Here is a 25,773-nt window from a genome sequence, read left to right on the forward strand (position 1 = left end):
CCACGCAAGCGCAGCGGCGGTTTGGCCCTGTGCTCGCTGGCGCGCTCGCTGTCCCCCTTCGCCATGCCAAGCGTTGCCCCCTCTCTCCCCTCGCCATGTAAATTTTGTACAGTTCAAAAAAAGAAGCGAGAGTCTTGTTTCCTGGAAAAAGAAAATCACAAATGACAAAACTAATAAAAAAAAATTCAAAGACTGCAGCCGCATTTATCGTCGTATTTATTTAGGGGCATGGGGTGCGGCTGGGCAGCACCCTGGGCGGTGTGCACGGGACGCCCCTCAGCAGCTGCCCTCTGCGGGCTCCTCTTTGCGTGGCCGCCGCTCCCCGAGGCCCATCAGGAGGGCGTCAGGCCGGGCCTCCCTGCGCCTCATGCTGCTGCTTTAAGCCTTTTACTGCACTTTGCAGCCCCCTCCCCGCACTAATCTGGTTATCAGCTGCAAGGGCCGACGCTGCCCGACACCCTGTGCCTGCACCCGGGGCTGGGTGCCCCAAAATGCGTCCCCAGGCGCTGGGCACGTTACAGGTCTGAGCAAGGGAAGCGCGAGGCCGGCAGAGCCGAGCGCCGCCGTCGGCACCGGTGTGCTGGCTCTCTGTATTTTAATCATTTTAACATTTAATGCTTCTCAATTAAAGTGATTTCCTGGAGTAGATGCCAAGCTTAGTCCGAATGCACATTAACCACTTTCTGTATCGGTAGTTAAAGGCACCGGGGGATTTAAACAGCAATCCGCAAGGCTGCTGGGGAAAGGTTTGGCTGAATAAAGCAGATTATAAACAATAATATATGTCTTTCTCATTTTTCCCCTTTACTTATTTATTTTTTATTTTTTTTTGGAAAGGCTCCAAACTAACAAACAGCTCTAAAGTGCTATAAACATTTCCAGGGCTAAGCGCTGAGCCCCCAGCTGCACTCCCTGAAAGCAGGCAAGGCCTGCCCACTGCCACTCTCCCACTCGCTTTCCAGAGAGCTTTTTTATTACCCAAAATGTCCATCAAGCCAACGTTGCCTTTGAGACATGTAAATAGGGCAGAGAAAATAAATCCCTCGCGGTGGAGGTTGCCTGTTGAGGCAGCGCAGAGAGGTCACCTCTCTTGGTCGGGACTTGGGACCCCAGCCCGCTCTCCAGACGCAGAGGTCAAGGCGGCCCCTGCATCCTTCCCACTGAATAAGCCTCTCCTTGCAGTGATTGGAAACGGCCCTGACTACTGAACTCGGGTGGTTCCTACGTGCCGGGAAGAGCATTAATGTTTATCAGCAGCTTTCTTCCAGCCTGTCTCCAGATCCAGCTATTTAGGGGCTGCTTTTCTACATTAGCCTCCCCGCTTGCCTGCTGCGACTCTGCGCTGCCGCTCTGGCTGCTGAGTGGTGGCTGGCGGAGTTCAAGCCAGTTCAGCAGTTGTCAGCAGTAGCAGAAGCTGGCAAGGGGCTGCAGCAGCCACGAGGGGCCAAAAACCACGTACGCTGTTTCCAGCCAGTCTTTAGCGGAGGGAACGTTCCCATTTATTTTCCTGACCCTGAAGGCACTGCAGAAAGGCTGGAGCAAAGACCACAGGAGCACCTTGCAGTGAGGCCTGCAGCTGAGGTGCGCTGCCACCATGGGTGCTACGTGACGGGGTGTGGGGAGAGACATACAAAAGACAAACACACCAGGACGCTGTCTCAACACTGTGCTTTTCTTTATTTGTAATACCTTTGTTTCGGCCCAGGGGAAAAAACAACCCGAAACTCAACCCCCACTGCAGAGCCTAGCATCTCACCTGCCCTGGCAGCTCCCTGCACCAAGGTCCCCTTCGTGTCCTCTGGTGACACACCCAACGTGGCCCTTGTATTTAGCACACCAAAACAACATTTAGGGGCTTCTCCAGGCCCTCTCTGCCCTCCCTCCCCACTCCCTGGATGCGGGTACGTCCCAGAGCATGCAAGACCCTGATCCTACCTTGCACATATGCCTGGTAAGACAGCCCGCAGCTCGAAACCCTCCCAAACCTCCTGCCTGTGCTCCCCTTTGGACCCTGGGGCAACCTGGAGGGCTGGGGGGGAGAGAAGGGGCGTTATCGCAGGTGGTGTCCGCGCTCCGGAGCCCGCGCACGGACTGCCCGCCCGCAGGTTTAGGTCTCGCCGGCCGTGTGCCGCTGCAGCGCGGACATGATGGCTTTACAGTCCGTCACCTGCTCGGGCAGGCAGCCGTCCTGGTCCCGCAGCGTGGGGTCTGCGCCCGACTGCAGCAGCAGCTCCACGATGTCCGGGAACTCGCAGGCGGCCGCTGGCGGGAGAGAGCGCAGGGTTAGCGCGGGCACCGCCAAGGGGCTGCCGTGCCGCGGCCCCCGGCTCCGCCGGAGACGCCGGGCTGGGGAGGCTCAGGGCGCAAAGGCAGACAGAGCTCCGATGGGAAGGCAAAGAAATGAAAAGTGCGGAGAGCTCCCAGTCCGGGGAAGGCTCTGCCGCGCTACTCGTACCGTAAGGCCGGGCAGGACGGCCCTGGGTGCAGCCAGCCCAGGCCAGGAGAGAGCCAAGCCAGAGGAGCTGGCTTTCGGCGCCTGGGCTCGGACATCCTCACAGGGCATTTTCCAGAGCCATTTGAAGATGGGAAACAAGGTGGACACCCATGGAGTACATGGCTGTCCACACTGCAATGGCACAGGGCCTTTATTTTGAACTATTATCTCCACTAACTACTATTTTTCCAAGCTTGAATTACTCTACTGAGATAAAATTTAGTTTGACTCGAGTTCTTCTCTATCCCTGTCAATTTTCAACTCCTTCTCCACATCCAGCCTCAGCTGCTTCCTAAAAATAAATGCAGTGTATTTAATGCTGTAGAGCTGTGTGTACCCAGCAACCACACAAAACCCTGGACTCTCCCTTAGGGCACCTCTGGAAGGCAGATTCCTGAGAAAACCCAGGAATGTCTCCAGCCGGAGCTGCCTTAGGAGGCTTGCGAGACGGTGGCAGCTTCCTCTCCAGTTGTTATCTATCAGTTTTAATTATATTCCAGGCACCTTAGCAATGTAACTAACTAACTTGTCTTTGCCATTAAACATAGCAATTAGAGCATCTTTTACACTACTCTGCAGTTTTCTATTGACCCAAAGGGACAAGCAGCAAAGTTTAATTAAAATAAACCCAGCATGTGATTGGAGCTCATATGAGCACGGATAAAAAGCAATAGGAAGCAAAGGGACTGATGATGAAGCAGGTGGCAGTGGGGATGTGGGATGAGGTGCCTGATGCCTGGTGCCATGGCCAGGCTGCCGGCGTGTCGGGAGCCAGACCTAGAGCRGGCAGGTTCCCCCAGGAAGCTGCATCCCCCGGGATGCAGCCGGAGGTGGCGGCGGGACGGCCAGCGCTCCCCGGGGACGAGCACAGCTGCGGGATTTATGGCACCCTGGGAACCTCCATTTGTCAAGGGCCAGAGCGGCAGCCCTGACACTGGCACGGGTGAAGATGAATTTTCATTCAGCGCAGTTCGCCTTCCAACTCCATTAATCCTCAGGGTTTGGATGATGAATTTCTTTCTTTCTTTCTCTCTCTCTCTCTTATTTATTTATTTATTTATTTATCTTCGCTCCGGCGTTCCCTCCCACTGCCCTGCCGCAGTGTGCAGAGCCGAACAGATGGTGCTTTACAAGGAAGACAGAGCGCCCAGGAGGATAGCGAGGCGGCCCAGCCGCGGCCACGTGGCACGAGCGCTCCGAGAAGCCTTGATTTCCTCTGGGAGCTGCAGAGGCAATGATTTTAGTATTCCCCGCGGGCGGGCGCACGGATGGATGGAGAGGAGTTGAAGACTAACAGGCCATTTAGCCGGGAGACCGCGCTCATACCAATCAAGGCGGCACTACCGGCCGCTTGCAACCGCGGCGCCCTGTGCCCGGGAGGCAGCCGAGGCAACGGAGGCTGCCGGATATCCTAGCGGGAAGCCCGTCTGGGAAGGCCAGGCTGGGGTACTGGCCTCCACTTAACCTCCGATTAAAGGCAGGGTCAGCACCGATCGCAGTGAGGCAGAATTTATAACCCGGCGCAGGATGCAGTTTGACACCGGCTGTAATCAGGAGAGCTGTCAGCACAAGGACAGCTGTCAGGCCAGGCTGGCTCATAAAAGGGGATGTGTAAACCCTAAAAGCAGGCCCTGTCTTACTGTCCTTGCCTGTGGGATTTAACCCTTTCCAGGAAATCTCCAGCAACAGGGCAATGTTCTCCTTCACTCCAGAAGCCACATTCTTCACGGGAGCTCTCGTGTCTCTCTGCTGCAATTCAGGATGTGGTTATGAAGCACATACAGAGATCACACAAGGATATTTTTCAGCGAATTTCAGGTCCAGACCAATAACCTCTTGAATCAAAACAACTGGCTAAGTTAACAAGCAAAATCTGGGTGATCTATGAGCAGATCTGCTAAGCAAGGGAGTGAGCAAGGGTATTGCTGGCGCACCAGGCTCAGCGACGCTCACCAGCACCGCGGGACACATCAGGTCTCTGTGGTAGGGACCCAGGAGGCTTCCCCACAGGCTGCTTGGAGGAAGGGGCGAGGGGACAAAAAATACTCAGGGGGAAGGATTTTTTTTTCTTTTTTACACACAAAACATTTTGGGGGGGGGAACAAAAAATGTGGAAAACTGATCATTTAAACATCATAGCTGGCGTGATGGATCAGGGAAATCATTTCTGATATTCTCTTAATTAAACCAGTTTTATTTGTTTGTGTTAAACAACTAGCTTCAACCGCCAGTCTGGGGGAAATAAAACCAGCCCATAAAGGAAATAATTCATATTAAGGTAATGCATCCACCTTCTGCCTTAAGAATATTTGACTGGCTTTCAGCAGGTGCTCGCAGATAAATTATACACGTGCTGGGCTCCTGCACAGCATTGCATAAAGTACTGTGTTTGCCTGGGTAGATGGATGTCAGTGCTAGAGTTAGGGAGCAGGGGTGGGCATCACACGCTACTGCAGTTACATTCTTGTTCAGGGACCCTGGAATTTGGTAATTGAAATCCAGATCCAAATGTGGTATCGTGGACTGAGCATCTACAAAGCAATTTTGCCATCCTGCTAATATCCTTGTGGAGAAACAACAGGGAGAGGAATAGACACAAACACTTGAAGAGCGACAAGTATGCTCTTAGTTACACAGGGACAGGCATTGAGAGAAAGTATAAAATAATAACTGTATCTGTCTTAATTTGGGAAAAAAATATGCTATAGATTAAATCAATATTCTTTTTTATATTCCCTGCACATCAGCACTGTATATGTCATTTTAGTCTCTCTACTCTTCTCATTTGGAGATAGAACAATCTTTCAATTAAAAAGATTGCTATAAAACCACACATCTAATTAGCATGTAATTGCAGGAGCGACACAAACTGCAACTTCACCTCACGCAAAATACTCTGTGATTCTGCGGGAGAGAATCTGCTCGGGTCAGACCGGTTTGTAAGGCAGCTTCCCTGCTAACATTTCTGCTGAAAGTCGCTTTCTGCACACAGGATCATTTACTCGAGCTGGAAAGCCATCCCTGTTAAGAGGCAACATCCAAACGGAAAGGCAGCTTACCATAATGGAGTGCAGTCTGGCCTTCCCCGTCCTGAAAAACAAGAGACACATTTGACTATAGAGGTTTAGACAACCCAAGGTCATGCAAATAAATTCCAGTTTTAAGGAAATAAGGTGAATCATGGCAATATTTTAAGTGACTAGATAAACAGCCCAGGACACCCAGGTACCTAGCAGCCAGGCTTTGAATCTTCACCTATCATGCATCCCTACTGATGGATAATCAATATCTATCCATGCATATACGTGGATCACGTCATGACACGAGTATAATTCAGTTCATTATCACTTCCAGGCCATAAAAAGGAAGGATTTCAGTCCTTGCATGGCATGTCCTAGCAGGGCAAAGCCAGGCGTCTCTCAGGGCAGCCTCATCCCGCCACAAGAACAGGTGAAATACTAGATGGAAACCCCGGCCCCTTCCCTTTCACCACGCTCAGCCTCTAATTCAGTTCCCTACTCCTTCAATTTATTTGCAGCTGCTTATGGAAACTCAGATTTTCATTAGCATCATCGCTGGGATTAAGATGCAAATTCTACAACCTGCCATGGATTCGGGAGCTGGCAAAAGGGAAAAAAAGCACAGGAAAACAGGTGGAAATCTCACACGCTGCTGTTTGGAGAGTCGTGGTTTCCAAGCTCGTTATTCTGTCTGATATTAACTGTACTCAAGGAATCTTGAGACGATCCCGCAAAGGAAACAGACACAGGAAGCAAGGACAACGGCCATGGATTAGTCCAGGCGAATAAGGTACCCGGGGTGATGCAGAGGCGCGGGGGCTGCGGGCCGGGCGGCCGCGCTCCCGCTCGCAACCGTTTTTGCCAACCAAACACGGCGGGGAATTGAATTGGAGCCTCCCAATAAAGCCCTGGGCAGCCTGACAGAATTCCCGTCCTGTCGGAAAGCCCGGCCTCAAAACTCCTCGCCGAGCGCAGAGAACGCATCCAGAAATACTACAGGCATTTGTTCCTCTTCCAAAAGTCTGCGTCAAACACTGCTGCTTCAGCAGACCTACAACCAGCCCGCGGGCTAATGAGTCTTTTTATTTCACCGAGATGTACTTGCTGGCAGTTATTAGTCTAAGGACAGGGCGCAAGTCCCAGCACACGAAATGCATCTCTCCAGTTCCAGTGCCATTTTTAAAAAGAACGATTAAACCAATGTTATGCAAACATTTTTTTACACTTTATTTAGCCTTTTTTCTTTTTTTTTTTCCCTTCAAGCCTGACTGCTGGCTGCATGCTATCTGTTATACTTTGCAGATGCTACGCTACTTGCTTTTATTTTTGCCATGACAAATGTTAATCCAGGTAAATGGAAAAAGCTCTAGTGTGGTCACTCACTAAGGGCCTCGAAATGCCCTGCTGAGGCTGCTGAGCCCAATCCCTCTTTGAGCTGCCTTTCTGGAGTGCCGTGGCTAATGGGAGCCCTACGTGCGCGTCTGGCCAGACACAGAGCTTGGCTCAGCTACGGCGACGCGACACAAAACGCTCGGAAACTCATCAAAGACGGGCCACGAATGCAAGGACCAGCACTCCCACTGCAGAAACTACGTGACAGGAATATCTCCTCCTCGGCTCTGCAAATGTTTGTGGCTTCACACTGAAACCAGAAGTAGAGAAGTTAAAATCATTTCTAGATGGTCTCCATGCTAAGGATATTTCCCAGACATAGCAATCAACTACTTCAGGGAGCATTTGAAAATCCCACTGGAAAGCTGGCTCCTCATCCTAGCCCTGGTCTCATCCTCATCCTAGGCCCAGCCTCCTCGTCCTAGCTCCTCATCCTAGCCCTGGCCTGCTCATCCTAGCTCCTCCTCCTAGCCCTGGTCCAGGGCAGTGTTGCCTCCCTGCACCACAGGCACGGGACCACCACATCTTAGCCACGAGATGGGCATCCTAAGCACCAAGAGGAATGCAAAAACGCAGGGATCGAGACCATCCCCTCAGTTACTCAGTCTGCAGTCGGGAGCAGTTAGTTTTCCTCCACCAACACTCACCAGGATTTTTGTTGCTTTATTTCACCTGAAGCAACCCGGTCAGAGGGGGATGTTTGTCATGATCATTTATTCCTTCTCTCTCCAATTTAGCTTCAGATGACTGAAATGAAATTCACGCAGAGCTGCAATTGCAACAAAATGCAGGGTCTGCCGACACACAGGGCAACCGATCACTTGATAGATCTGTAACATAAAAGCCTCACGCACTCATTTCCAAACTGTGCCATGGAATGTCAGGCAAACCCTGCATGTCCGTGTGTTAAGGCATGTTAAAAGATGGCAGAACCCAGCACTGAGGCTGCCCTTGCAGAGAGCAGAGCTTCCAAGAGGTGCTGAGGGTATCGTGAGGCTGCTATAACATGGGCAACACCATGTTTGTGCCTCCTGGACACGAACAGGAGACGTCTGTGCAGGAAACCTTGAGTGACGCTTGAGGTCCAGTTGCAAATGCCACCGAGGTTTGGGTACGTGGCCGCAGTGTCGGTGAGGGTGCACTGACTTGTACATAAGAAGGGCAGCAGCGTATCTTCCTGATACGAAGATACACAGTGAACACATCCTAGAAACAAAAATATTTGTAATTTTCTAACACTTTCCTCTTTGGGAGCCGATGCGTTACATGCTGAAACCAGCACTGATGCAAACACATCAAAAGTAAGTGTCCAAGTCCACCAAAATCAGCAAAACAAAGATGCCACAAAATTACCGGGACCTTCTATGTCCGTGGTCTGCAACAGATGCCACTCAATGAAAATCCACCTACCAGTGGGTAACTTATTGGATAACAGGATCGTGTTGTGCTCCTGAGAAATTTAAGCAAGAGAAATGGCAGAAGATGGACCGGGTGCAGATGGACCCACTGTCTTATCCGTTAAGTGGTGTGGTACTCTGGCTTCTGCACATCAATTTGGTCTCATAAGTGATGGGATTATATCGGTGTTTCCACCCCGTGTTCACTCCTTGGGAATTTTCCTAAAAGGAAGATCCTGGATGTGTGACGGAGGCCTCAGAGGCCTCTTCTCTGTGGTTACTGACCCCTCGAGTTTGTTCCTATCTCTCTCAATCACATCTCCAAGGGCCACGGGAGTGAAAAGCACTCAAACAATATAGCGGTTTTATGATAAACATATATACTAACCTCTGCCTTCTGAGTGACAGCGCTGGCATTCTCTTTCTCACGATATTACGTCCCCCAGATCACCTCTCTCTGCTCATCTGGGGAGGCCGGAAGGTGCACGCTCGCTCCCGTTCACGGATTGCCAATGTTGGCAGGGATTGCGCGAGATAAGAGCGATGAGGTGATAACAGCCTTTACCAGCAGGGCAGCAGGGATGGGCCCGAGCAAAGATAAATATTTACACTACGTCTTTAGCAGGTGAGTGACTAAAAAGGGTGGAATAATACGGAATGTGAACAAGCACTGGCCCTCCGGAGCTGTGAATATAAATCTCTGCAGCCACACAACACAGACTCACTTAAGCCAAGGAGATGAAAAATAGCAAGAAAATACGAAGCTCTACTTTTAGAAATGGTTTTATTTCTCATTTATTCCCACTTTAGGCTCCTGCTTCCCAACAATTTGCTTTAACCTCATCATCTTCTTTTTCTCTCTCTCAAATGTTATCCCCAAGATGGTTCAGGGGCAGACTGGACGCGCAGCAGGACGGGTATGTTATCCCTGCCAATAGGTAGGACCAGGCAGTGCCGCCTGGCATGGCCAGCCCGACCAGCCACTGGAAAACGCTTCAGATGGCCCCCAAACAGTGGGCATTTTTATGCCTCTTTTGCACACATCAGCCTGGGTTTGGACACCTGCCATTAATACGTGCACAATGAGCCCTTGCCCAGTCGAAGCAGACAGACGAGTGGATGAGGATGTGTGAAAATGCTGGCATATAAAAGGCATCATTTAGGTGGAAACTTGATATTGTTCTTTTAAAATCCCCATTTCACCAGCGAGCACACACATGCACATTCACCTGGTAAAGCACTACCAGCAACAGCACAACTTTAGACCAGCACCATCAAACAGCTTTGTGCAAGAGCATCTAGCCTCCCAAATGGCTCCAACCCTAAGAAAATGACACGGAACTTCACACTTTCTATTCCTTTTTTTTAGCTTTTGATATAGCTAAAGCAAAGCTAAAGCAAAATACACTCGTGGCTGTTCAGCTTCAGCTGTTTCAGACTCAGTGTGGGAAAGCAGTAATAATTAGTGAGCTCATAACACAGGGAGTTGCTCCCGTGAGGGCCAGGTGCCTCGAGACACCAGCATGGGCATCCTCTCGGCCAGCCTGAAGGCAACGTGGGCGTTTGCCAGGATCCAAACTGTGGGACAAAGGACACAGAGCCACCTCCAGCAGGACCGAGCACGGAGCTCTCAATCCACGCACAGCCACCAACAGTTATTATTTGGGGATTACAGATAGTGCAGGTTACCAAGCGCAGGGCCTGGACATGCCCTAAGTTTGGTTCCAGTGGCAGGGAAGCCTCTCTGTGCCCGGTACAGAGCTGCCCCTCTCCAAGACCTCTCTCCTCATCCCTTCTCACTCACTTTAGGGACGAAAGGTGCTCGGCAGATCTGTATCACCACCTCTGGGCCTTCCTCTCACTGGGTATCGCTGCACCTATCTTCTAAGTGCCTCGCAGATGAATTAGACCTGCACAGGGAAGCAATTATTACATTTCTAATGGTAAGGACCCTTACAGCACAACCTGCTACTGAAAGGCAAAGAAAATTGCATTAGCTTTTGTTTGATTCAAAATGATGATCAAGGGAACGGGGATGTTGAAACCCTTTAAAGTCAAGCCTCTGCACTGGGCTCTTGCTGCCTGGGGAGCTCCCAGAGAATTCACATTCTCTGCTTGAGAGCATCCTCCTGGCTCACGGAGGTGCTCTAAGATGCAGGAAGCTTCTGCTCGCCAAGTTTCTGCTAAAACTAGGCACAAGAAAGCTCCGAGTGAACACGATCACTCGCTTGCTCGCGGAGCCCGCATGCACTAATGCAGCCAAACTGCATGGCCTGAAGAGTTCAGAGTGCCAGGGTTAGGCTAATCCCTCATCGCCCTAGTTTCTAACTGCTAGCGTCCCTAAAATTTCCAAGTGCAATTGCAACGGGATTTATCACGTGTACTATCGTCAGCCTGCAGCGCTTCCAGCACCGCTAAGGGGTCTCCATATTCCACTGCGGAAAAGGCTGTGCTTAATAGCAGAAAGATTTCTGAGTGCGCGCAGCACCTTGCACAGCAGCCCGGAAACTTTCAGGGACGTTTTATATTTGTGCATTCTCACTCCAATTTGTGCTCAGTGCTCTGAACATAACTGGGTGTTTTTATTTCTATGTTGATTCACTGTTTTAAAGAACATTTTCTACTGTCCGTTACTTCCAGCATCGGGCATCTTTCTATCTGTCAAGCACCCATGTCAGTGCAAGACAAAAGCTGCTTCCTCAGTCTGCTCAAAGGACACGGAGCAAAAATGTGCTTGGGAAGAGCTGGTACCCAGAGCTGTAACAAGCAGCACGAGGCTGCAGCCGAGCCAAGCTGCTACCAAACAATGTCAGCAAGTCACGGGCTGCAAAAAGCTGCTCCCTTTGCTCTGAAATCAACCATGAAGACGGACAAGATGCTGAAATATCAATTCTCGGGGTGCTTCCATGCCACTTTGCCATGTAAAAAGTTAGCGGCTTCCTCCTCTGCTCTTGGACTGCTTTATCACTTTAGCATGGATAAGGCAGATACCTGGTTATTTAAGGAGCAGGATAAATGGGCTGAGACAGCTTTCCCATCCCCAATTCACTAGGGAACGCTTGGAAATTCCACCTGACACGGGGACAGCGTTGTGCTCTTAAACAATCTCCCGGCTGATCCGATTGTTCCCCAGTGGGGAGCAGGCTGCAGCTCGCTCAAGAGTCATTGATTGGATTAACAGCCTAATTCCCAACAGATGAATAGAATACTGATGTCTTGTCAGCCCACATCATAGGAGGAAAACACAATCTGCTTCTACAGCCCCGAAACTTAACCCTTCCCCTCCCCAGCGGCACGGGAGTCTGGTGGCTTCAACTTGAGATGCTGCCCATCTGAATGGCAAAAAATATTAACTTTGGGATGGTTTGCTCCATCAGCTCCATGCCGCGGATCATATCTTCCGTAAGGTTGATTTGCAAGAGGCCTTCTTTTCTTCCCTTCTAGACAGAAGCCACATAAGAGATTGTTTTTTTGTCTTTCCTTATTTTACCACCTGCTGTTAAAGGAAACGCTATGCATTTCACAGTGAGTGGTTGCAAATTCATGAGCTGAGCCATCTTTATTCTGAAATATACAGGTATGAAAGGCTTCTAGAGTCTATTATTCGACTAGGGTGACTGCACGTGCCCGGTGAGGAACAGCAAGCGGTGCTGGGGGAGAGGCCTCCCTGGAAGTGCTGCTTCCTCCAGCGGCCCTTGGCGAGCACGGGAAAGCCGGGCACATCATCCGCTCTCTGAGAGCCTCTGCTCACCACCTCCTAATGGAGATCCTAATGTTTTCTTACCTCATAGAAAAGCTGTGATAAGAAATTAATTGCTGCTGGTCAAATGTTCACTACTACAGAAGCAGGACCATGTGCATATTAAAGAGATTCTCCAAGAATGAAATTTATTTATGGACTCTTCAGCGCTCTCTGTATTTATTTCTTGCTCAAAGGATGAGAATAAATAAAAATGATCTGATTTTAAGAAATGCATTCCAAAAGACCTATGTTTTCTCAAATCAGTGGGGCCTATAATGCTGTTTCTTTCAACAGCCACCTTTTATGCCTGCATTTACAGCAGATAATGTGTATGTATTCATTTCAACACTGAAACTTTCAGCAGCAATCCCAGAACACACAGAAATACAGCTACAGCCCTTGTGCCAAGAGTGGAGCCCACTTTAAGAGGAGCCTCCAGGGTTTCTTTGATCCAACAGGAATGCCTCCACGGGAATGCCTCACCAATTCTTAAATCCTCTTTCTACCCCTCCAAGGCATGATGCTGTGTGCAACACAGTAAGAGTTGCACAGAGCAACTGAAATCTCCAGTAAGAGATTTCCAGTTTCATCTGCATTTTACAGCTCACATACAGAGTGGAAACGTTCCCTTCCATTACTCCTTACCTCTAAAAAATTAATTAGCCCAACACTAACTACGATGACAAACGGAGGGAATAGAAGGACAGGCGTGCACACCCTTTCTTTCTCCTTTCAACAGTGGCTGCTGGCAATGGAGGTTTTCCAGACTTCATCATTTCACAACATTAATATGCACATAAAAGATTTGCTGTGAGATGGAACGAAAAACACAGGCCTTTCCTCTTGTGGCTGCCAATACATCAAATCTAAAGAGAGTGCCCATGTTTTCCTCTTCAGGGAGAAGTGAGATGCTCCAGTTCAAAATACGGGCAAGTGGGGAGGCAAGAGCGCGCATTAATGAGAGCGCTGCCTCGACCAAAACAATTAGTGAGAGATACTACATCAAATCAAACAATTCAATTAATGCCGTGTTAGTATCATTATTTTAAAGTCATTCCAATTATTAGCTCCTTTTACAATTTGAAACCATAATGTTTCATTTTCATCCCAGATGTGAATTATGCCAGAATGGCGATAAATAAATAAGTGCAATGACCCCTGTCCAGTCCAGCCCCTGTCCTGTAATATGGCTGCATTGTATATTCACGAATCCAGGTTACGGATGGGGACTGGGACAGTTGTGCCCTGGAACTAGCAGACTGCAGGTTTTATAAATACATACAGAAATAATTAAAATCTAAGGGGTTTAGAAGGGTTAATCTCCTTTAAATAATCTCTGCCACAAAGCCTGTAAAGTCACTGCTGGCACACTGCCCACCTGGGACCGGCTGTCGGATATCAGGGCAGCACGTGTGGCCGGGAGCCCCGGGCTTAGGCGGCTCCGGCGCCGCGGCCACTGCTGCTCCCGGCACACGGCTCCCCGCGGAGCCGGCGCGAGCTGCAGGGCCACGCGGCCCTTACGGCACCTGAGCAAGGACGCGGGCCTGGGCCCAGGCTGCTGAATTCAGCAGGGTGCAAGGGGACAGCAGGAGCAGAGCGTTGCTGCCACTGCTCAGTCTGCTGCAAAGCAAATACAGGTTTATATTTAAAATATTTTGAAGGGATTCAGGACTTTGTAAATAACCTTTTTTTTTTTTTTTTTTTCCCTACAAAGAATTGAACCCACAGCCCTGGGAGGCGAAGGAGAGGCTGCACCTTTAATTGTCAACTATAATGGAATCAGAATCACCACTTTGCATTTCAGCATGCCCTCTTGGGTTAAAGTGCCATTTTAAAGATGACTGAGTGGCCATTAGAGATAAAGAAATAAAAAAGAAAGCATGGAAGCCACCGCTATGGGCTAAAGCAGTGCCATGTGGAAATGCAGGAGTTGGCTGTGAATGCAGATTCCGTGATCCGAGCCGACCTGGGCAAAGGCAGGATGAGCTGAAATGCCGCAAGAGCCTGGCAAAAAACACTGCAGAACTGGAAGGGAACATTTTGGGCACTCTGTCCCAGACCCCCAAACTGGAGCGATGCCTGCACAGTGCCCTGCACCGTGCCCAAAGAGAGTGCAGCCCACATGCCCGCTAAGCTATGGTGCAAACTGTGCACCAGGCATGACAAATTTCAGCATGTGTAGTTAGCATGAAAAGCTGTGAGGAGAAAGCACGTGGGAATGTGCTCCAAAGGGCCAAAGGCACCACAAACTTCCTGCAGATCTCTCAATCTCCTTTTGCAATTTATGAGCATGCAGAATGGTGTGGAGACTCGGTTTCGTCTCATGAACCTTCCTCAGTTTGGTGGGTAAAACCGAAACTCTGCACGGCTGGAAGGTCTGAGCTATGCTCTGGATTTGTGTTGTAGAAACTCCTTAAATGAGATCTGGGTGTTATTAACACAGGCTTTCAGAGGAAACCCGGCCCTATTGGAGGGCTGAATTACAGTGGTCCACAGCCCTCAGGCTGAAATCAACCTTTTCCACTCCTTTATGAAGACAGTATCAAGGACCTTGTTCAGGCACCTCAAGCCTACCCGTTTCTTAAGCGTGATGACTCCTCTTTGTGGCACACAGGACCTCTGCACATGCCCAGCTCTCCAAACAAGGATGAAGGCCCCTGATGGACCTAGCTCCTACCTGACGTGGACCACTGCACGGGAGAGTCTGGCTGCACATGTCCAGGTAAGAAGCTCTCTCCTCCAGGCGCTGCTGGTTTGGGGATGCCCAACAGCCTTCTAGCAGCCCCCAGGGACAGTGCTAATAGCTAAACTACCAGTTGTTACTTTACAGTGTCTGTGCATGAAGCTCATCTTTTATTTTATCACTCACCGCCCTGAAAAGTCCCCTCTCGGTCTGCGATCACTGGGAACTCTTCCCAAGGGAGGAAGGAGAACGAAGTGGGAGCAGAAAGGTTTATTGGGACTGCCCGTTCACAGGCAGTTAGGTTTCCAAGCGGCTATTAATAAAGTCCCTGTATCAGAGAAGAAAGAGAGGAAAAACAGCTGGGAAAAAACTGCCCGAGGATATCAACATGTCTCAGTAACTGGGATTTCTCAGTGGAACCACAGTGCTATTAAAGTGGAGCTGCACTAAATATATGAAGTCTGGTTTGTCATCACTTATTTAGTGAGATGCAAAATTGATCTTCACTTTAAAAGGCTCTTTCAGAGTCTAGAGACGGTTCTTGCTGCCTCCTTGTGCTGTGTAATAGAGGTGTTTCTAATAAAATTCAATGGGAGGTAACAAGGGAAAACTGCAGGCAACTTTATAATAGGCAGATTTATGCTTGGGGATGTCCCGCTTTGCGCAGAGCCTCTCCCCGCGCGGCAGGAAGAGCAGGTTCTCCATTCAGCCGTCAGACGAGCAGAGCGGGAGGTCCCACGGTGCTGAGTGCGGGTCCTCGGGGGCAGCAGATGGGGACGGGGGGCAGCCTTGGGGCCCGCGCTGAACCGCTGACCTGGCGGTGAAAGGCTCCGTCTTGCCCCTTCTCCGTCCCCAGGGCTCCCTCCGAAGCAAGTGTTGATGCATTCATCTTCCTGACTGACAGAAACAAACTGCAAATTGAACGTTCCACCGAGGATTCATCTATACTTTGAGCCAAACCAACGCCTAAAACCACAGAGTGAAGGGCACTGCCACGTTCTGCCCTTGCATCTGAAATGTTGCTTGCTAAGGTCTTGTCTTTTTTCCCCCAAAAGCAGCAAATTTCACAAGTGTAGCATCATGCATCTGCCGCCCAGCACAGCACTGCAGACCAGTGGGACTGCGGCTGTATATAATATTTAATGAACTGGTGCTTCCTCTCAGCTCGCCTTCCTCATTCGGGTTTTCGCCGCTCGCTGTGTCCTCCTAAAGAGTTTAATAAGAGGGGAGTATATTTAGCAGTGCTCCCGGAGTGCCTTGATGAGCACGCTGCCGAGGGTAAATACTTCTACATCAGGACACTTTTCAAAGCCATCAGGCAGAGGGGTCAGTCTGTTGGCTTTTCTTTTTTTTTAAACGGCACAAGCTAATGCTTTAAGAGTGTCTTGATGGAATCAGGGAAATTGGATTGTCCCCCCATTTGCTGGCCTAAAACAAGCCTTTTTTTATTTATCCCATTAGAGGAACACAAGAGAAACCTTTTAAATGTCACTAAAATTTTCCCCGCATTGCAAAATCCAGTCAAAAGGGCTTTAATTTTCCCTGAGAACTCTTAAGTAATGCTGGATGTCAAGGTCTAATACATTGTGCGTTGGGGACCGCCTTCCTCGCGGGCTGCTTCGCCAGGGCGATGCTGCAGGGTTGGTGCTGGGATTGCAGCCCGGCACTGCTGGGGAAGAACGGAGCTCAGCAGTGCCGGGCTGCAATCCGTTCTTCCCCAGCAGCCCAGACGGGTCTGGGGAAGCAAATGTGCAAGAAGAGGAGAGGTGAGAGCAGCCTTCCCTTGTGCCGTTCTGGGACTGCCAAGAATTTCAGAGCTGGAGCCTTGGGTTGCCAGTGGGAGAGCCCAGCGGGCTGCCCGGTGCTGCCTGCGCTGCTCCCGGGATAACCGGAGCGCTGGGGCTATCCCAGAGGCCCCGCGAGCCCCGACCGTTACCACCTGCAACAAGTTGCTATTAAACTGTGCCTTATTTTGCTCCTAGCAGTGCACAAAGCCAAGCAAGTACCTAGGAATAACCAGCAGCCACACATCTTCACCACGGAATAACCGAGTTCTCTAGGCACGTTTTCCCTGTTTCTTATTTTTTTCCTTTTTTCGTTTTTGAAGCCTCAAATAGGCTCAAGCTCCGCATTCACAGGGGTACGGCCAGAGCCCTGTACCGCGGGGCCATTTGCAGCCCCCCGAGACTGAGACGCTGCCTCCCCACCTTCCCTTCGGGGCTCCCTAATCCATTTTACCAACTGTCCAAATTCAGCAGGAAAACAGAGTGGGGGGGGGGCGGAAATCTGAACGCCGGATTCTTTGGAGCTGTGCTAAGAGGATGAGGAGGCGGCGGCCGCGGCGGGGAGGGAAGGGGACAGCGCAGCAGCCCTAATCAAATCAGCGGAGAGAGCGGCGGCCGCGCGGAGCTGCCCTTGGCGAGCAGGGAGCGGGCGGGCGCGTGTCCGCGCACACGAACGCGGCGCGGCCTCGAACCCGCCGCCCACGGAGAGCCCGGGGTCGCTGGCCGCGCCTCCCCAGCGCCCGCCGAAAAGGAAGTTAACAAAACTCGGGAGAAGCCGGAGGGAGCCTCCCAGGGAGCAGTGCCGCTGCACAGAGCCTGGCAGCTGCGGGAGGCGTTCCTAACCTCTGCTAATGACCAAGGGCACTGAAGTCACTTTACAATAAATATTCACTAGGAATTACACGGGTAATCTAGAGGGATTATCCTGCTTTCTTAACAGGTCCATAAACAAAATGTTAAATGGTCTATGCAAGTGTGTGCATTAATTTTGACCTAAATCAACCCTGCTGCTAACAGCCAGGATCAGCTTCGACTTGGGGAGCGCGCGGCTGCTCCGAGTGGATATTCTTATCAGTTTCCCCCGACTCTGCTGTGCGGAAGGAAAACCAGGAGGGAGCCCTTGGAAGGCACCAGGCTGCAAGTGCATAGGGAAGGGCCTTAAGAGAAGAGCGGTGGGCACAAATCCAGCCAGCAGCACCACCCAGCCTCGCTGGCAGGGGCACCTGGGCTCAAAGCTTTATTGCAGCTGTAGGGAAGAATGGTGGGAGCTGAAACCACAGCCCTGTGGCAGGAAGGAGATCTGCAGCCCCCTGTTAGAGCTATACCATGGGGACAGAGTCTCAGCTGTTCCGTGCCTCAGTTTCCCCATCTGCAAAACACAACACCCACAGTTATCTAAACGTGGAACCTGTGGGATGCTCCCAAGGTGCCTGTGCTTGAGGCACTGCCACCAAAGCACCGTTGCAGCACATTTACTGTGGGCTTCCAGAGCAAAACTGCAGGACTGTCTGCAGTTCCCTGCCTTTGCGGTCCGTATGGGAAAAGATCCATTCTAAAAACATATGGAAGCGTTAAACATCCCCATATAAAAGGCCTGAATTGTACGTCCAGGAACACACGGGGGCCCTCAACCCAGCCCAAGGTGCATCTCCAGTGTGGATGTGACACGAGGCTCCTGTCCCCACCCTGCAAACCCACGCAACCCTTAGCCCGCACGCCTGCATCACGCACCGTGCACACCTCTATTTCACACCGAGTCAGTATTTGCAGAACACAACAAGATCAGGAGAACAGAAGAACCATAAACTCCTTTCAACTCTCAATCCTGCTCCTCCTGCACAACCAGTAGGAAATTAGCTGGGGCCCTCTTGTAGCAGGGGGAAAAAAGAGACTATGGAAGGCTGGCAAATTAAAAAGCGTGCGACGTGATTAAGCTGCCTGGAAGTGCAGCAATATGGTAGAGTGATAGATCTGAACAAATCAGACCCTGCATCCTTCTGGGGTCAGTTGTACCAATTACGGGAAAGAAGAATCAAGTAAGAAGGTGGGAGGAAAAACACAGTCCAGAAAAAAAGGCCAATAATTAAAAGTTTGCCTCCACCGAGGAAGGAAAGAAAAGAATTCAAAGTCTTCACTTGTTTTTATGAACTCTTAAACATCCACTAAAAATTATTAACAGGTAAAAACCTGTCCAAGTCCCCTTTGTCCAAGTGGATACATGGACACAAATCCATGAAGTCCTACAGGAGTCCCTGCTAAACCTGGGTATTCAGGCACTACGAGCTTCTGGAAAAGCTCCTCCAGGAAACCCTCAGTGCATCCGGGAACTCCGCGCACCTCCCCTCACATCACAAAGACGTGCAGTATCCAAAGCCGAATGTAAAGGCAACCCAGAAGCTTCTCCTTGTGCCGCCTGCAGGAACCTTCCTTCGAGGCTAAGGAAGGTCCTGAGAGCACAGGAGGACCATGCAGGCCAAGTCCCTGATGTCAGAGGATGGCCTCCTTTTCCAATTTCCAAACCTGCTAATTTTCAAAGCGGGTGGTGACTATTTGTACCGACTGGAGTAAGGACTGAACTGGAATACGCAGACAGGGATCACTGTATTTCTCCGGGGTGACACGGGCTGCGAGGGCAAGGAGAAGCAGGGGACAAGGTGCTTTCAGTGCAGAACGTGGAGGCAGGCATGGGAGGGAATTCCTGGGGGGAAGCGGTGAAGGGGGAGCTCGACCATGCCTCTCCTCCAGCAAACCTGCCCCACTCTAAGCAGACCAGCACATCTTGGATCGTTCCCTCTACCAAACATAGCCCAAACTTCACCGTGACCCTGTGAAGGGAGATGCCCCCAAACCCCGATGCTTTTATGCACTTCCAGGTGTCAGCAGAGCAACTGTGCGACAGCATAAAATTCAAAGATAGATGGCCTCCCGTGGTGGCTTCCACACCTTGAGTGCTCAGGAGACAATACCCTTCTCGGGGAAGAGGCGCAGTGCTGGAGAGCGACGGTACATATTAATTTCTAAAAGAGGATTTTAATCATGCAACGTCCTCTGCAGTCGCACAGAATTTAATCTCATTGCTGACAGTGGGTGATGGGGGAGCATGTTAAGTGGAAAAGTTGTATTCAAGACCTTCTTGCAGATATGTGTTACGGGCAGTCCCTGGGGAGGACGGAAACAAGCCCAAGCAGCCTCTCTCATTGCTGGGCCCCTCTGGCCTCTGAGCTTCCCCCTTCCGCTCGCGGGGCCGATACGCAGGCGCCGTCCCAACGTCCTGGGCAAGGTTCAAGTACATGTGTTAACACAGTTAGCATTTATCACGGCTTACTCTACAAATATTGATTTATTAATCTAGGCAAGACCCAGGGATATATGCACACGAGAGTCCCACATTACAGTCAAAGAAACTGGGGGGGAAAAAGAAAAGAAAAGACAAAAAAGGCCGATTTACTCAAGGTCAAAGAAGGAATACAGCTCACAGCAGAAATTCATTTCTGGATGTGGAGTGCTAAGCCCGTGCTGTGACCATGAGGACATACTGTCCTTTCCCACACTAGGACCTACCTTTGTAGAAGACGCACCTTCACCTAGGTCTACTTTTAGTGGAAATGCTTTCCTCGCTTAGAAGTCTGGGGAGCAAAAATCATGTATAGCCAGAAGTCAGAAACCATAAACTCGCCTGGCTACTGGCTATACTCATGGCCACTGGGCTAACAGCCTTTTTTCCCATACTTTCTAACTGTTCTATCTGCAGTCCTGTTTCACTTCTACTAAGGACCACTTGCAAACAGCTTAACAAGTTTTACTCCATCAAATATTACAGTTTTAAGGACAAACTTCAAAAGGAATTTAAACTTTTTTGTTGTTCCACCAACTTAAATGGGAGCTTAGAATTAATAAAAAAGTTCTACTGGGAATCATGAAACAATAATTTTTTCAGAAGCTCCCCAGAAACCAAAGTAATGCTACAATAAGCACAGGAAGGGTAAAATTCAATGCTCTTTTTTTTTTTTTTTCTGTTGAAGAAAAATATATTTCAATAGCGTATTAGAAATTAGGACAACTGAAAAGATGGTGCAAATACTATTTTATAAAATCACCACATTTAAATGAAAAATAGTGCATGTTTTCAAGTAAGAATCTGGAGTCTATGTTCTAAAAAAAATGTGAACGCAGAAAAGTCCCTCAATAAACCCTTGCCACAATTCTTGAGCTTAGACCAGCTTTTGACTACTTACAGATAAACTGATCTACTGCTTCAACGAATCTATCTACTAAATCCCAAGGAACTAGAATAGTGGAGGATAAAAGTTTATAAAGCATTGAATGCTCAGCCACAGAATTACAGCTCACGTTTGATCCTGAAGTTTCTTTGGTTGCTCTTCTATTTTGCTTCTAATAACCAAATTCTTCATTTTGTCAATAAAATGTTGAAAGTTAGCTGCTAGAATGTGTCAGGCATCAGCTTCTTTAATAAACGTGTTATTTAGAAATACCAAACAAATTCTATTGACTCTGCCCCTTTCCGAAGCAAACCCATCAAGTTTATGGTGAAATTTTCATTTTCTTGTAAGAAGTACTTGAGAAATCGCTTGTGGCGCCTTCTTGTTATCAAATTCTAATTTCCATCCAAATGCACTCTGGCACAAGGGAAAGCGAAATAACTAATAATCTAGCAAATAAAAATGTTTCATTTGCAGTTTTAGCACCCGCAAACGTAAAAACTAAGAAAGTTAATAAACTAGGTTAAACTAGGTTAAACTAGGTTAAACTATAATCGATTAAGGGAATGTGCACAGATACTGCATATCCAGTTAGCAAAGAGAAATAAATTTACTGTAAAGGCTACATTTAGTTGCAAATCATCATATTATAATGGTCACTAACCAACGCGAATCAACTTTTCCTTAGAAAAATAACTGAGAACTGAATTTAAATTGATTATTAAATCAATTAAATCAATCCAAAGCGGCAGAACCTCTCCTATTAGAGTCGTATTTAGAGGCAAAGCTGGTCCCTATATGGTCTCCCCACACAAAGAGGGCCGTAAATGTTGCACGGGCTGGAAGGCAGAGCGACCGCTCTCACCTTCACCGAGAGGCCAAAACCAGCCTGGCCATCCAAAAAATGATGCCAGACGCTGCAGAGTCCTAATGCAAGCGGAGACCTTTCCCAAACAGAGCGCATCCATTAACACGGAGCCCGTTAATGCGTCCTATTTTCCTGTATTAACCAACCAAACATCCGAAAGTGGGGGCCTGTAACAATCTGACCCATTTTGAGAGTCCAGTGAAGCCAAACTGACTTTTACTTCTTAAAAAAAAAATAATAATGCCAAAAAAGAAAAGTGTTTAAATATAAAGCAACCAGTTGCAGGATTAGTTGGATGAATCCTTGAGCGGATATAATCAGCTTAATGGCAACAAAGATCACAGCGCAGCTAGTGCAGCTGTGACACTCAAACATTTCACTGAGCGGAAAGGTTTGCACAAGGCTGCAACGGTCCCTTTATTCCAGCCCTCTTCTTGTCTTCTTTTTTCTCTTTTTTTTTTTTTTTTTTTTGCAACACTGCAGTCAACCGCCCCATCAGCTCCATTAGCATGAAAGAATTAAGGGGAGAAGTGGGCTGGGTGGAGCAATTTACGTCCCTGGGTCAGAATACTTCCCCGGCGTCATATAATTCAGTTAAATGGACAAATAAAGTGGTGCGAGTTGTTTTCCAAACACAGGTTAATTTTAACTTAATTCCCACTCTGCTAATGGGCTAAAGGGCTGCCTGCTGTTTGATGGTGCTTAATACACAGCCAAATGACTGTTGCTTTTATGAAAAACATTCTGCAAAAAAAAAACTCTTGTGCTCCTACTGTTTTATCCTTCTCACACACAAAACTAAAAGTGATGGCAAGGATCTGGCTTCCCTTAACTACAGCTTTGCACAGGCAAATTCATTGCTTCATATTATACCTTCTCTCAATAGAATATTGGAAAAAATGCAGGGGAACATAATAGCTGCAAAGAGCATTTAGTCTGATTCATAAGAAATTAAGAAACTCTATTTTCTGGGCTTCTCAAATTTAAGTGTTCACTTTTAAACCCACAGTTTCCCCATTCCCCACCACCCAAGCTACTAAAATGCATTCAAGTAAGCAGCCACATCTCAATCTATTCACCATTAACTACTCCTCTGCTGGTTTGGGGATATAGCTTGCTGCAGGAGAAATCCGCTGAAATCCAAGTGGATGACTGCAAAGAACTGAGCATGGATACCAAATTCCCCTGAATCCTGTTATCTGATGGAAAATGGGACTAGTAGGAACTCCAGGGGAATGAACCATTTGCTGTAGCCTGCAGCATGTAATGAGGTCCTCTGATCTCCAAGCTGGTAAACGTCAAGCCTGTGCAGCTGCAAAGCAAACAAAGGCTCCAAAGGAAACACCTTTCTGTTCTGTTTCCAGAATAAAGATCTTTCCTAGTACTGCAACGTTTCAAAATCTTTTACATAAACCAGTGTCGAGGACTTTGTGGCACTTTCCACTGAGAATACAAGTGTGCCGCCTCCTCCTTAGCCAAAACTCCCTTTGCTTGCTCCAAAATGTCAGTTCAACACCCCCTGTCACTCCCCTCACCAGAAATAGTTGCATTTCAGCACTTCTACAGCTATATAATTTGTAAAGTGCTAAGCAAATAAGCGCACTCTGAAATGGAAAATGAGATTGACAGTCTAACTGGCACCGAGCTTCCAAACCTACCAGGAACGTCACAAAGCCAGATTTGCACATGTCAAGCCCATCACCTTACGATGCTCTCAAAATTTTGCTTTTTGTGACTCCGCAAAACACGTCTCTGGAACCATTATATGAATTAGTTGGACGACGGGGAGGAGGAGCGCTTACGAAGAGCAACGCACCCCCCTGCGAGGACGTCTGAAGCATCTGGCTCGGAGATATTAAGAAAGGAAAGAAAAATTAATCATGCTGGCTGAGGAAAGGAAAAAAAAAAACCTGGCATCAGCACAGCCACGTTGTCATAAGGCAGATATTAATAACGTGAACCCCCAGGGAACGCTCCGGCATCTGAAAGATCCACTTGTTGGCCATCACAATGCGGGCATACTTAACTGATGCCTCCCCGAAACCTGCTGATTCTCACGCTAAAACACTGCTTTTTCTTTTCTTTTGTGTTTTTTTTTTTCAACAAAACCAGCCCTCCCAGTGCTGGATAAAATATTTGCTGCATTATTCTCTTCTCCTGGCTGATGTTAGGGAGTGCGCAGGCAATGCCCCTTGCTGCTCACGATCCTGGGCTCTCAGCCGCAGCAGAATGGAGGGATGCCCAGTGCAGAAATCCTGGCTCTTGACACTATGGATCACAGCTAATCAGGAAGAGGGAAAAGAAAAGAAAAAAGAAAGGTTAATTCTGGAGATACCTGGATACCCTGCCCCAATGGGCTTTGCCAGCGGCGGGCCTGGGTAGGTGTTTGCCCCTTGAGCGTCTTGTGGCCTTGCTGCCTAAGCGACTGTGAAGGGCATTTAAGAGAAATGGAGGCGAAAACCGGCTGAGTATTTTAAAAGGAGACTTTGAGAGAACGGCAAATAAGGCGCAATAGTGGACACAGCTGAGACACCACGACACTGGGGCTAGGCCTGATACTGCATTCAGAATATTAACCCTCAAGCTTAAAGTAGGACATCAACTTGGCAACATAAAAACAAGGCATTAATACTAATGACCTATTGAGCAGTAACAATAACTGGAAGTCACATTTTCAAGAGGATTTATTTAGTCGGCAAAGCATGAAAAAAATCATTTTCTAACTCCGGTTGCTTCTCTAGAATTACTGCGATCTTTCTTGCCTAGTGCATTGAAAGCAAACCTGTTTAAAGAACCACTAATCTGTTTGTATTTGGAATGAGACACGCGCAACACCACCTTCCATGCACCCTCTCATCACTCAGAACCACCAACCACCAGCTACTACCCCTGACTCCCAAGATTTGCAGGGCTGACTCACTGACCGAGAGCTCCGCAGGGAGGAAGCATGGCTAGCACGCTCTCCGCTGAGCCAAGTTGACCAAGTTGACCTCGCGCAGAGCGGCGCACCACCAGCTGCACGCAGGAACTGCTGACTTCGCTTCCCTTCTCTGCCCGATGTGTTTTGCAGTCTCCTTCTCTGGAGGTCTTCCAAACCTGCCTGGCCGCCCTGTGCCCCGTGCTCTAGGTGTCCCTGCTTGAGCAGGAAGGTTGGACTAGATGATCTCTAGAGGTCCCTTCCAACCTTGATCATTCTGTGATTCTGGTTTGCCCAGCCCCTGAACAGCAGCCAGGCACAAGGCCGAGAGCGTCACCCCTCCTGAAACACAGAGCCACCCTCAGTGCCTCTAACTGCTTAAACCACAAGTAATTTTGCAGCCAGATGACTGTATTTTTAAACCACCCTATCCCAAGAGGAAGCCTTTTCTGCTCTGGGTACAGCTGTGATACATTCCTATGCAAATGATTCAATTTTCTCTGTTCCTCTATGAAAAGTCTCCCATTTCTTCCCCATCGCTGAATTTGTCTCCCAATGGACTTGATTTTAAAGCAACATTTGCAGGATTTTTTTTAAACTGATCACAAAAAGGGTCACATTCAGCCCTGATATATCCAAATAAAACTCCAAGTAATTTGAACGGGAACTCATGTATGTATTCTTCACCAGCAGGCCTTGGTACTGATAACTTACCATCTTTTAAATTCACAGTGAGCCACAATCCCATGTCACTGCTCTCTGGCAGTGCTTAGGGAAGCGACAGGCCCAGAATTCCAGTTTTCCGCTGATCTTTCACTTTCTCCCACTTTCATTCCCTCAGCCTTTCCGTTGCACCTCTCTGTTGAACTGCATCTGATGCCAAGATGAAGACTTTGGGATAGGGACGGGCTTTGCTTTTGCCTGATGCCTGATTGGAGCGATTTCTACTAGTTATAACAGTCAAAATATGCTTATTATGTCAAAATATGCTTATTAAAATATGCTCATTAAATAATGAGCCTATCATTATTTATGTACCCTGCCTTGCTTGGTGCACAGAAGCACTGTGGTCACCCTACCTGCTCACACACGACCAGGCAGGGACCTGGGGCAGCGCAGCAAACATTAGAGCTCTGTGAGAATGGCCCCTAAGCTAGACATAAAGTAAAGTAAAAAGTAAAGTAAAAAGTAAAGTAAAAAGTAAAGTAAAAAGTAAAGTAAAAAGTAAAGTAAAAAGTAAAGTAAAAAGTAAAGTA

At 48.6% G+C, this 25,773-nt stretch overlaps 1 protein-coding gene across 1 annotated transcript in view; it reads right to left on the minus strand.

Annotated features, from left to right (window-relative positions):
• Window positions 1-1,688: 1,688 nt before the first annotated feature.
• The window catches only part of ACBD6 (acyl-CoA binding domain containing 6), a 78,371-nt gene continuing 54,286 nt past the window's right edge, over window positions 1,689-25,773 (minus strand). Inside the window, exons 7-8 of the mRNA XM_026042926.1 lie at window positions 5,554-5,584; window positions 1,689-2,262 (exon numbers count right to left, since the gene is read on the minus strand). Coding sequence (XP_025898711.1) covers window positions 2,108-2,262; window positions 5,554-5,584 — 186 coding nt within the window. The 3' untranslated portion in view covers window positions 1,689-2,107. The remainder of the gene's footprint in view (window positions 2,263-5,553; window positions 5,585-25,773) is intronic.

Source organism: Nothoprocta perdicaria, unplaced genomic scaffold (assembly GCF_003342845.1).
Source record: "Nothoprocta perdicaria isolate Ctin4 unplaced genomic scaffold, notPer1 scaffold_318, whole genome shotgun sequence".
Lineage (NCBI taxonomy): Eukaryota > Metazoa > Chordata > Aves > Tinamiformes > Tinamidae > Nothoprocta > Nothoprocta perdicaria.